This window comes from Excalfactoria chinensis, chromosome 5 (assembly GCF_039878825.1).
Source record: "Excalfactoria chinensis isolate bCotChi1 chromosome 5, bCotChi1.hap2, whole genome shotgun sequence".
NCBI lineage: Eukaryota > Metazoa > Chordata > Aves > Galliformes > Phasianidae > Excalfactoria > Excalfactoria chinensis.
In genome coordinates, this window is record NC_092829.1 from 11,313,332 (window position 1) to 11,325,825 (window position 12,494).

General features: G+C 38.6%; 1 protein-coding gene across 1 annotated transcript in view; it reads left to right on the forward strand.

Moving 5' to 3' along the window:
- Window positions 1-12,494, forward strand: part of SETD3 (SET domain containing 3, actin N3(tau)-histidine methyltransferase) — a 53,402-nt gene that overhangs the window by 21,305 nt on the left and 19,603 nt on the right. Inside the window, exon 6 of the mRNA XM_072338797.1 lies at window positions 474-730. Within this exon, the coding sequence (XP_072194898.1) occupies window positions 474-730 (257 nt within the window). The remainder of the gene's footprint in view (window positions 1-473; window positions 731-12,494) is intronic.

The window sequence follows — 12,494 nt, forward strand, 5'->3', positions numbered from 1 at the left end:
TTTAAGTCTCTTATTTATCTGATCTATTATACCACAGGACTTGATTACCTTCACCATCAGGATTGGCATATCCAGCAGCTTGAGCATAGTGGAAAAAGCTTACTTCTGTTTCTGTCCCAGTGTACTGGGTATATTTGATGTATTCCAGGATTTTGAACACATATGTAGCAAGTACAGTGCTCTCTGTATAATGTATCATGTAGTTTCTATCATACTGCAAGATGAAATGTTCTCAGACACTATGTATTTTTCTAGCTTCATGTCTTCAGCCATGTGATTGTAGGAGGTGTTTACTAACTCAAATAACTTGTAGCAAAATACGATGCAGGTGGTCAAATGTTTTAGAAAGCTAAAAAACTCTTCTTGGTTGGGGATTCTTACATGTTATTTCAGAATCTTAACTTAAAAGTGAGTGTAAGGTGATATTTTCCATGGCTGATTAATTTAGTGCTTTGCCTTTTTGATTAATTCAGGTTCCTTGTATTCTCAAGATCGAATTCTTCAAGCCATGGGCAATATAACATTGGCATTCCACCTTCTTTGTGAGCGAGCCAACCCCAACTCTTTCTGGATGCCCTACATCCAGACTCTCCCCAATGAATACGATACTCCTCTCTACTTTGAAGAAGATGAAGTACAGTATCTTCGGTCAACTCAGGCCATACATGATGTTTTTAGCCAATATAAAAACACAGCTCGACAATATGCATATTTCTACAAAGTCATTCAGGTAAGCATCTTAAATATAGTATATATATGTAGTTCATCTCATGATTGAGAAAGGTATGGAAACGGTGATGCTTAGTAATAGGGAAAGTGTACTGTTCTTAAAAGGTTTGAATCATCAAAGCAACTTCCTGCTGTTTTTCTGAACTGCTATTTAAAAATTCACAGTTCAGTAGTTTTGTGAATATATGAGAATGTATTTAGCTGGTTGAGAGAAGTGATTACTGCCTTTTGTTTGGTGCTGTCGAGATTTCTCCTGGAGTACTGTATGTTCTTAGGCCCACCAGCACAAGGACACTGGCAAAATGGAGTGAGTGCAGAGAAGGGCTAAGACCTCACTTGTTTAGCCCTTCTGTGCAAAGAGAGACACACTAAACTTGTTCAATCTGAGGAAGTAAGGGGTGGTCCAGTTATTTCTTTCACTTTTTCCTTGTGGTAGACAGATTCCAGATGTTTCCCTCTGAGTAGCTGGGCTCAATGACTTCCAAAGTTCTCATACAACTTTTTCCTTTGATTCATTGAAAAATGTAGTTTACAGTAGTCAAAGCAAAAACAATTTTTAATTGATGGAAGAGAATATTGCATATGTAGCCTTTTCAAGGGCTGTGGTTTACCTGTAGCTTTCCCTTCTATTAAACATAATTACTTTGATTGGTTTTAAATAAGTTAACACATCTGGTAACACTTTGAATACGGGGAGCCTGTGAGATTCTTGGGCTTTTCATCATCTTCTGAAGTAATGATTTAAATTGAGCTTTTGAGACAGAACTGTTACTCTGACTGTCTTGATATAATGTTGTAGGTGAATAGAGATGTGTTGTTGTCAGGGTCAGATTCAGTGTCCAATCATCCAAAGCTTTTTGTATCTGTATAAAAAACATAATGATGTACTGAATTTCCACAAATGTGCAGAAATAGAGAGATGCTTTTTGGCCATAGGAGAGGTCGGAAAACACAGAACATTATATTCTCCTGTAACGTTATCAGAGTAACATTACTGAATTCTTCTAACTGCTTTTCATGGTCTTGGGATACTTACTCAGATAGCTAATCTGTGGTTGGTTCTAACAATTTCCTAACACTACTACAGCAGCATTAGTCAGTGTGAGAGGTTATGTGATTACAACAGTAAGAAAATAAAAATACAGTTCTGTAGAGAAACAAGATCTAGAATGACAATCCGAATTGGGACTGCCATGTGTCCAGTACTTCTGAACCTCTTCTCAGTGATTGAAGTAATTGATGAATGTATATTAGCTGATACTAAGGTGACACAAACAACTGAAGAATGTTTATAGTATACAGTGATTTAATGGCATGTGATATATTATGTAGAAAAATAGTTTGAGTGTTTGACAAAACGTTTTTTGCCCATGAAAGTTTTATGACTAACAAAATCTGTTTAAGGATGGCCAAGTTATTCTATTTCTCTTATTATTTCTTAAAGCTAATCAAAGATAATTTGTTTAACATTTAAGCTAATGTCATCAAAGCAATATCTCACTAAATAATTCATATTTGGTATCAAAGGCCACGCTGTTGATTGTTAGGGTAAGAGGAGCTACAGCTTAAGCAAAGAAAATAACATAAGTAGGATAAATTCAGAGGCAGACTGTCTTTGGAAACCTGATGATGGTTTTCTGTATGTGGTAAGAGGCTTTAAATACACTGTACTTTTGCACTTTTTTATATTATCAATTGCAACAAAACTGGTATGGTACTTCACGGTTTCTCAGCAGCGTGCCCTCATGGCTTGACAGCCAAGAGTGAAAACTGTACCTTGGAGTGCTTTAAACATAATGATCTGGTCAAAAGTGATTCTTCCACTGTTTTAGCATTGATGCAGCTTCTTCTGGAATACTGCATGCAGTTCTGTGCTCCACAACTCAAAAAGGATGTTAGGATACTTGAATGCGTCAATACTGATACTGACGGCAGCAAACCTGTTTAAGGAGCTGGAAGACGTCCTGTGAGGAGCACCTGAACACACTGGGTTGGTTAAGTTGAGAAAAAGGGACTTCACTGCTTTCTCTAACTTCCTGAGGAGAAGGGCAGAGGGAAGTGCTGATCTCTTCTCCTTTGTCCTTTGATTGACAGGACACACTGTAATGGCTGAAAGCAGTAAGGTTCAGACTAGGCATCAGGGAAAACTAACCAGGAGGTTAGTTAGACACGGGAATATACTTTCTAGAGAGGTGATTGATGCTCTCTGCCTGTCTATGAGGCATTTGGATAATGTGTTCTTAATGATATGTTTTAAATTTGGGTCAGCCCCAAGATAGTTTGACAGCTGATCTTTATACTCGTAGGGTCCCTTCCAACTGAAACTGTTCTGATACTTTTGAGACCAGTACAGTTCAGCTTCATCTGCTGCAATGGATAACTTTGTGGAAATAGGTTTTAAATACATTATGTTCTTCTCTCTAAGCTTCCTATTTGTATACCAAAGAAAAAATATAGTGTGGTGCCATTGTCTTTCATGTGAAATATTAAACATACAGGTTCTGGTCATTTGTGATTAAAAAACAAAAAAACTGTACCAGATATTTCTTAACCTCCTAACAAATGCTTTTTGTATAACATACCTACTGTTTTAAAATTAACATGAGCATGAACATGGATCAGATAGGATGTGCTTTATTTTACTTGTTCTTTAGAAACTGAGTAGTAATATTTACTGGGAAACCATTAGGTACGTTCTGATTATTTGGTGCCATGCTAGGTAACCACATTTTCAACTGAATACTTCCTTACTAGCATTCAGCAAAAATCTCACATTAGAAAGATAGATAGTTCTATCCAGGACTGCCAAGTGAATGTACTAAGTACTAATCAGTGCTTTTGGTGAAAAGTCATGGAAGATTTTAATACTACTTGATCACTGTTTCTACTCATATTTTTAAGAGCTTATAGTGTTTGAAATAGTGAGGAAAACCATGCACAGGATGCCTTCTTTTGTTTTTCTCGCATAACCAAAGCATTACTTTCATTGTTTAGGAAAGAGAAAGTGAATTTTTGTATCATCTTGCATGTGCTCTTATTTTATAAACAAATTTGACTCAAAAATATTAACACAAAGGGTAATGTGGTGTTTGGAAATTCAAGAACATATGGAAAAGGGGAAAAGTGATGAAAAAGATTCATCATGAAAATGAAAAGAAGGCAAAGCAGAACTGTTTTCTTATGAAGGGCAGAGCATTCCAAAAGCTTAATGAAAGTGAACATGGGACTTTTGCGTACTGTTTCATTCAGTACTGCTACATTTGAATAAGTATTTTAAGGAAAGCTGATGCTTCTGACCAGGATTTTGATTTCCCTTCAGGTGTGCAGTCTTAGTGTTTTTTAAAACATTTTAAATACCCATTTTGCATTACAAATGTCTTATATTTGCATTCTTTATGGTTCATTTTACCACAGGAAATCAGTAGAATCTTAAAATAAGAGGGTGAGTTTTTTTTTTTTTTTTTTTTTTTTTTAATATCTGGAGACACTGAAAAAGGGATTAATCTGTGAACTAGCATTTTTAGTCTGCAAAATGTCTGTAATGACTAGGGGAAGAAAAGGGTTAAACCATTTAAGTGCTTCATTGTCTTTCCATATAGGATCGCTAGACTGTTATTAAAATAATTCTGTTTCTGATACATGTGCAGATTTAAACAACTTGACAAGTGTTGGTCTGTTTTATTTCACGAGCTTGTCAGTGATGGTGGATTTCTCAGAGCACTGCAGTTCTAACTCTTTCTCAAAGTGAATAGTCCAGATACACATGAGGAATGGGCAGATTTATGCATTTCACAGCTGTTGCAAGCCAAACTGTGGTCTGGTTTGATAAGCAGAAACAGGTGTGATGTTGAGTAGACAAAAATAAACCTTTGAGCATGTTAGCCAGGGTCTATAAACCACACTGACACCTTTCTAAATGTATGTAATTTGATAACTAAAAAATAGTTGAAAGTTCTTGCAGATGTGCCTTAAAGGTGTATTTGGCCTCTGCATTGCTATCAAAATACAGTGAATGGTCAGAGGAGTACTTTCATCATAGCAGATTCATTGTCTTAAGTTTTTGTAGTTTATTCCAAAGAGGAGTTTAGTAAACGGCAGGGTTCTCTTTTCCCTTGGAAGGTACGTGTGTGACTTCCATTAACATTTATGGGCACTGCACGTGTAGTAAAGGGTGAATAGAGTCCAAATATTTATGGCTTCGTATTTAAGAAAATATATATTGTAGGTTGAAATGTGGCATAATAAGCACAAGAGGGAGCCATATAGTTTACAGACATTCACAGTAAGATTATATCTGTGAAGAAAATAAATGCTTTGAGTCTTTTTTTTAAAAAGTAGTATGCAGTGGTTTTCCTGTTCTACTTTTTCTCACAGCTGCACCTGGATGACTGTTTATAGTCTACTGAAGAGAAACTTGTGTAAATCAAAACAAGACATGGAATGTTTCTAGAGCAGATGGAAGTACCATGATACTATTTAATCATTTTGGACACTGCAAATGTGGTAAAGGTTGTTCCTGTTGAACTCCATGTGGTTGGTGATTGCCCAGCCCTCTAATTTGGCAAGGTCTCTCTGCAGAGCCTCAAAGGGATTAACGGCAATTTAGTGTTGGCTGCAAACTTACTTAGTGCATCTTAAAGTCCTGTATCCAAGTCATTGATGAAAGCAATGAGAATTGGCCCTAAAATAAAGCCCTGTTGAACCCCAATAATGACTAGCTGCCAGCCAAGTGTAACCCTATTTATTGCAACCCTTTGAGCCTGACCTGTCAGCCACTTGTTCATCCGTTGCATTATGTTTTTGCCTAGCTGATTTGCTGGACGTTTTGTCCGCAAGAATACTTGTGAGAAACAATATGGAAAGCTTTGCTAAAATCTGAATCAGTTATGCCAGCAGGCTTCCTTTGGTCAGCTAGGTGAGTGATCTTGTAAAAAGGAGATTGAAAGTAGAGGCGAAGAATTAATAGCCTTCAGGAATCCTAGGTCTTGGAGATAGTGGGGGGGGGAAGTGATGTACCAGTGGCCAGAGTATCAGTCTGGGAAATCTTAAGCTGATTGGGAATATGCACATCCATTGCTGCTGCTGATAAATTTTGCATGGCTATGATGACTGGGAAAGAAGTCAGAGGACTGGAGGAAAGCTAAGTACCATTTCTATATTCCAGAAGGGCAGGAAGGAGGACCTGGTTGAGCCTTTGTATGGCTGTAAAGTCCAGTTGGAGGCCAGTGTACCCCAGGGTTCAGTACTGGCTCAGTGTCGTGCAACATATTCATTAATAAATGTCAGGAAAAAAGCGGTTCAGTTGGAAGGGACCTACAAAGATCATCATGTCTAACTGCCTCACTGCTTTGGGACTAACCAGAAGTTAAAGCATGTTATTAAAAGTGTTATCTAAATGCCTCTTGAGCACAGTAATGGAGCATTAACCATCTCTTTACTGAGACTATTTCAGTATTTGACCGTGCTCACAGTTACATTTTTCCTAATATCCAGTCTGAACTTCCCCTGATGCAGGTTTGTGCTGTTACTACGTCTTGTCATCAGTGACTGGGGATATGAATCTGGTATCTCTTTCTCTGCTTCCCCTCATGTGGGTGAGGAGCAGTGAGCATCTTAACTTCCTTTTCTCCAACACAAAACAAGTTTGTTCACAGTCTCTCCTTGCTGGACGTGTCCCTTTTATCAGCTTTGTTGCCCTTCTCTGCACGCATTCAAGTGTCTTAAACATCCTTCTTATTTTATGGGACTGCACATGATATTCAAAGTGAGGCTGTAACAGCAGTAAATATGGAGGGAATGACCTCTTCTTGAGCAGCTGGCTGTGCTGCATTTGATGAATCCTGAAGTGCATCTTTCAACCTTTGCTGCCATGGTGTGCTGCTATCTCATGCTGAGCCTGCTGAAGCCAGCACCCCCAGGTCCCTCTCCTCCTGAGCCCTCTTTTCACATATGTTCACCATTACTCTGTTTGAGGTACAGAACCCAGCACCTGTGTTAAATTTCATATTGATAATTGCCCAATGTTCCAGACTATCAAAATTCTTCTATGAGGCCTCTGATCCCTCCAGGGACTCAGCAGCACCTCCTAGTTCAGTGTCATCAGCAAATGCACTAAGGATGTGTTCAACTGCATTAAACTCATTGATAAAAATCTTGAACAGAACCAACTCTAGACTTGAGCCCAGAGGAATGCCACTAGTGACTGGCCAGCAGCCAGGTGATGGGGCACAGAGTGCCCTCAGCAAATCTGCTGATGACACAGAATGGGAGAAGTGACTGAAACACCAGAGGGTTGCGCTGCCATTCAGAAGGAATTTAACAGACTGAAGAAACAGGCTGACAAGGAACTTCATGAGCAATCTGTGAATGTGCTGGGGGCCAAGTTGAACACTAGCCAGTAATTTGTCTTTGCTATGGAGGGACAGTGGCGTCCAGGGCTGCATTAGGAGAAGCATTGGCAGCAGTCTGAGGAAGGTGATCCACTTGGCACACAGGAAACTTGGTCAGAGCATCTTTTTTACTGTGAGGACGACTGAGTATTGCTTGTCTGAGGTTCCCCTGAGAGACTGGGATCTGCAACCTTGGAGAAAGTCAAATGCTGTCTGGACATGGTCCTGGACTGCCTGCTCTGTGTGTCCCTACTTAAACAGGGAGGTTGCACCAGATGAACCCAGAGGTCCCTTCCAATCTCTACCATTCTGAGTCTGAAGCTTGAGCCATTTCTCATTTGGCTAATTTGACCACTTGGGTGAATGGAAGAATACTGGAAATACCTGTTGCTCAAACCGTAACCTGTTGCACTTAAGCCATAACACGGCACTTTAAGTACTTTGTAGCAAAACCTTTAAAAATATATAATAACATAAAGAAAATCAGCATTTGTTTATAAAGGACTTGCAATAGTATGTACTTTAATAGCTGACTTAAATTTAGAAGAAATGTCAAGTTCCAGGTGCTTGCAAATAGCTACCTTCTTATAATCTGATTTATAGAGGCAAAGGTCTCTGGTTGTGGATTAAATTAATTCAGTCATGTTTTAATTACGTATGCATTCTTTTTAACTTGTTAAGCTGCCTTGCTTAAAAGAAATGTTAACTTAGTTAGGAAGCAAGTTTTCCTTCTTGCCAATAAACTGAGGTGCCTTTAATGAGTACAGTGCATCCTGGCAGAAGGTTTTTCTGGCCAGTAGGAGTTAACTTATTAAGAAATGCTTATCATGGGATCTCCTTTCTGTAACTTACTCTTGCATAAGGGTAGCATAAAAATCAGTGAATAAAGAATGATTGTCAATCAATAACTAAGAATTTCAGAATGAAGCTGATTGGGTAGAGCCAGTCTTGTTTTATTTCTCCATACTGTTTCTAATCTATACTATTCCAGTACAGTGTATGATTTTCCAGGTCAGTGTCAAGTGGAATGTCTGGTTTCTGTCTGTACTTAGCTTTAAGATATAGCCATGTAACTTTCACACGTTAAATAACATTTGAGTTAAATGCAGACAAACATGGTAACTTTTAAAATGCTCTATTTAGGCAAATGTTTGGAAGCTGGATTTTTTTTTTTCTTTGTTTGTTTTATATCGATATAATAGATACAGGATATTTTAATGCTTCTACAGAGTTTAATACGCAACCAAAAGTATTTGGAAACAGAATACAGTTTTGATCAAATAGCAGCCAGGTCCTCAGAACTCTGTATTTTCTCCCATTTAATTTATACTCATTGGCATGCCAATCAAACAGCTTTTTTTCAAGAAGTAATGTCAGTGTCATTGGGGAAAAGAAATGGCACTGTTGTAAATTCTGTATCTTTCCTCTTTATTTACTTATCTGCTATAAATGTCAGCCTTAGCAGAGATTTAAAATTTCATTGTCTGGGCAGTTACAGAGGTATGATAGTGTTGCTATTTATATTTGCTTTGTCCAAATTTCAGCAGCTGAGTTGTTCTGCTTGATCAATAATAAATCAATAGTCAGCTAATGATAGAATATATTTATGTTTTTCTGTGTTTTTCTTCTCTGTAAGGGGCAAAAGTACTGTATTAATCTGTTTTGCTGGCAGCAAACTGAAGGTCGATCGTTTGCTTGTACTGTACCGTTCAGTGTATTTACTGTAAGGTGGTTTAGACTTTGTAAACCTGGGCCAATATCCTGAGATATATATATATATATGTATATATATATGTATGTATGTATGTCACTTCTGGTATATCTCACCCTTGGATATGGTGACAATAACAGCGCATCCTAGGGCTTTGTTGGGCCATTCCTGTGGCTTCCCCTCTCTATGAGAGAAGCAGCTGCAGGCTTTGCTGGCTTATGTGTATCTAAATTTGTCTTGGCCAGATGAAGAGCTCAAGACCTTGCAGAGGTAGGAGGGTTCCTTCCTTCTTCCTCTGTTCCCTCCTTGCCTCCCACTGGAGCATGGCGACAGCTTTGGGCTTGGAGCCAGCCGGACACAGGGGGAGGTGTTGGGCTGTTTGGGCAGCATTTGCTCCTCAAACAGCTGTTCCCTAGCTCCTCCAAGGAAAAGGTGGCAGGCCATATGGAGGCATCCTGTGGTCCAGATTCAGCCGATGGGTGCCAGTTGGACCGTGCTGGCCTAGATCAAAATGCAGGCACATCCTACGTGGTGTCTGTTATTTCTTAACAGCCAGAATGTTTTAAAATTGGATGGGGACAAGGCAGGGTAAAATATATCTTTTGGTTTGGATGAGGATCTCATCTTTCTTTGGACATTTGTGGTTAAGATCAAATCGGTAGGTTTTAATTTATTTTATATTCTGAATGGTTAGCATTCATTTGTGATCTATATCATTTACTAGCCTAAATGCCCTCTTTCCTCTAGAGAAACGGAGATGTACTTCAAAGTTTATATGCCAGCACTAAGCAAAATGTGTTTCTGCACAGTTTAAACCACATTTGGGAGGAATAATACATTTTCTTGTTAGTCTTGTGGTCTTTAAAGGCTTTTTTTATTTTTTGAAGATAGGGTTCTCAATCATCCTCCTGGTTGAGAATGCAGATAAGCATCTGTTTTTACAGCCAATAGCATGCAGAGCCTTTTTTTGTTTGTCTGTTTGCTTTTCCATTATTTGCTTTTATTCCTATTTTTTAACCAAGTTGCACTTTCTGGGGCAGTTGAGTTTATCCCCAGAGATGCTGTCTGTGTCTTTTGTGGAAGTGAGTGCCTCAGTAGACGCCGAAAGATCATCATGCACTTGCAAGTATACTTTCTCATATAAAGTTTGTACTTAATGTGCAGATTTAATATTTTTCCTGATATAACAGCAGTTACAAATGTTCCATAAATTTAAAATATGATAACAAGCTGATGTTTCTTAGAATGGAATACTCAAAGGATGTATTCTTTAAGCACTGCGAAATTATACAGGGGACTTACGTTTGTTAAAATTAGTAATTTAACTAAATTACAAAGTGGATTATCCTCTACAGTCAGACTCAGTGCTAATACTCCACACAGTAGGAGATTGATATGTTGCTAAGTAAACCAAAGTTTATTTTCTTGTGCTATCACTTGAATGTAAGTTGAAGAGGAAGTGATAGTTCTTAGTTTTTTGTGTGTGCTGTAGTCCTACTCCAACTGGCTCCAGGACTTAGCCTGTCCAATATGCAGTGTCCCTTTGTGCAGTGCAGTAGCTTAGTTGTCACAGTCCGAGCTTCCACAGAAGTGGATTTACCTGAGTAGCCGATTCACAGGTACCAGAGCATTGTCCACACTGTGTAATGTTAGTGCTTGTTAGGAAGCTCTTTTGGAAGAGGAGTGGTGGTGAATAGGAGGTATTGTCCCTGACTTCCTGAAGCATTTAACTTCAGGCTTTCCATCAAAGCATTTTATGTGTAGTTTGTGATTCAGTGAATCAGAAGTGGAGGTTTGTGATGAATTTGAGCATGAAGCATAGTTATCTTGCACTAGATAAAATGAACAAAGTAAACTTTGAACTTCAAACAGAATCAAACGAGTAAATAAGTCCCCACATGCAGACATAATAAAGTTTCCTTACAAAGGTCTGTAGTTGTCTTACTGTAACTTCATGATGAGCTACAATCCAAATCTATCAATCTCAGGCTCAGCATGAACACAACACATGTTTTGTGAGGCCATTTACCAAAGGAGGTATAGGCTTAGTTTGTCTGAGGGGTGACTGGGGGGCTGCCTCATTGCAAAACAAGCCCATTCTCAGCCTGTTTGCTCTTCTCTTTGGTCCTTCAGCCCCATGGGGTCTACATCTAGCTCTGTGAGGGGACAGAAAAGGTAGAGGAAACTTGGTCACTATTTTGTGTCATAACTAATTGGCTTCTTTTTTTGGAAAAAATAAAGAAATATCCTGTATTTCATGAAACGGGTGTTAAAAAGTCGGTCACTGCCTTGCCTCCATTTAATAAATGGTAATGTCCATATGAGGTGGGCTGTTGGTCCTTCAGACCCTCAAGTTAGTAGCTGCTGTCATGGTTGAGATGTCTGTTATGCCACTGCTTTCTCATCAACTAAACACATTTTTTTTTCAGGTAGAAGGTACAAAAAAATAGATGGTGTAGTTAAATTCCATTGTACCAGGAGGAGTCATTCTTGTCTGCTTCTGCTTCTTGAATCCCATAACAGTGTGGAACGGTGATTTCTTGTGTGTATACTGGCAGAAAGTAAATAAAAATTGCTGACATAAAGAATAAGCAAGACTGTTAGATTAGCAAGTTTCAGTCCTGCAATATGTCTTTAATTTTAAGATTAGATTTTGTGGAGTAGGATTGTCTTTCTTTCATAAGAAAAATCATGTAGCAGAGTACATTTGTGGATCTGATTCCTAATGCTTAATGAATCAGGCTGTTTGAAAATTCCAAAGCATGCCTCTGTAGTTATAAAATGTTATTACAAAGTAAAATAATCTTTGGTTTTATCTCCTATCCTTTATGGTGAACTGGCTTTCCCTTGTTAGGTTAGGCAGCATACGTCCAATGGAAAAAAAGAATTCTTGTTTCCCTGTAGATCACTAGGATCCTCCATTCTGAATTCTTTATTTTACTTAGCTTTAGGGCAGTTAAAGCCTCAGCTGCTCCACTGAGAGGAGTTTCTCTTCAAGGCTGCTGCTTCAAAGGGTTTCCAGAACTAGGAAAGGGACAGTAACCAGCAAATGCTGACAGATCTTCCTGCTTCTGGCCCTGAAAGTATGTGTGTGTGGTGTGTGTTTGTGTTTTCATACACCTACACATTGGCCCGAAACCATCAAGTAGCATCCAACAAGGCTCGTAACAAAATCTCCCCATGCTAATGAGTACAGTGGAAAGAGGGGAGAATCTGCAAAGAAGGGGAGGAAATAAATTGTTTGGTCAAAAGAAACAAACCCTTGGGCTTTTTGTTCAAAGGAATGAAAGTTAACAGGATGGAAGCTTAAACTGTCTTTGGCTTTAACTTGGTTTCTAATACTCATAGTGTTTTGGGTTTGGGGTTGCAGGGGTGGGGAGTGATGGCCTCAATATAATCTCAGCACTTGTTGTGATGTTTTCCCAAGATAGAAATAGAGCTGTTTCTACTTCAGCAGAACACAAGAGGTTTTTGAGAATATTGAAATCTGATTTAGTAATATTGATACAGAGATTGTCTGTTACTTTTCCTTGGACTTGTGAGTACTTGAAATATTCTTCACAGAAATCCAGCCACCTCTGCATCTATAAACACATGAAACTTATGCATGGGTCTGTCACTACTTGAAGGCTGTGTACAGTGCTTAGTTAAAATGTAGAGAAGTG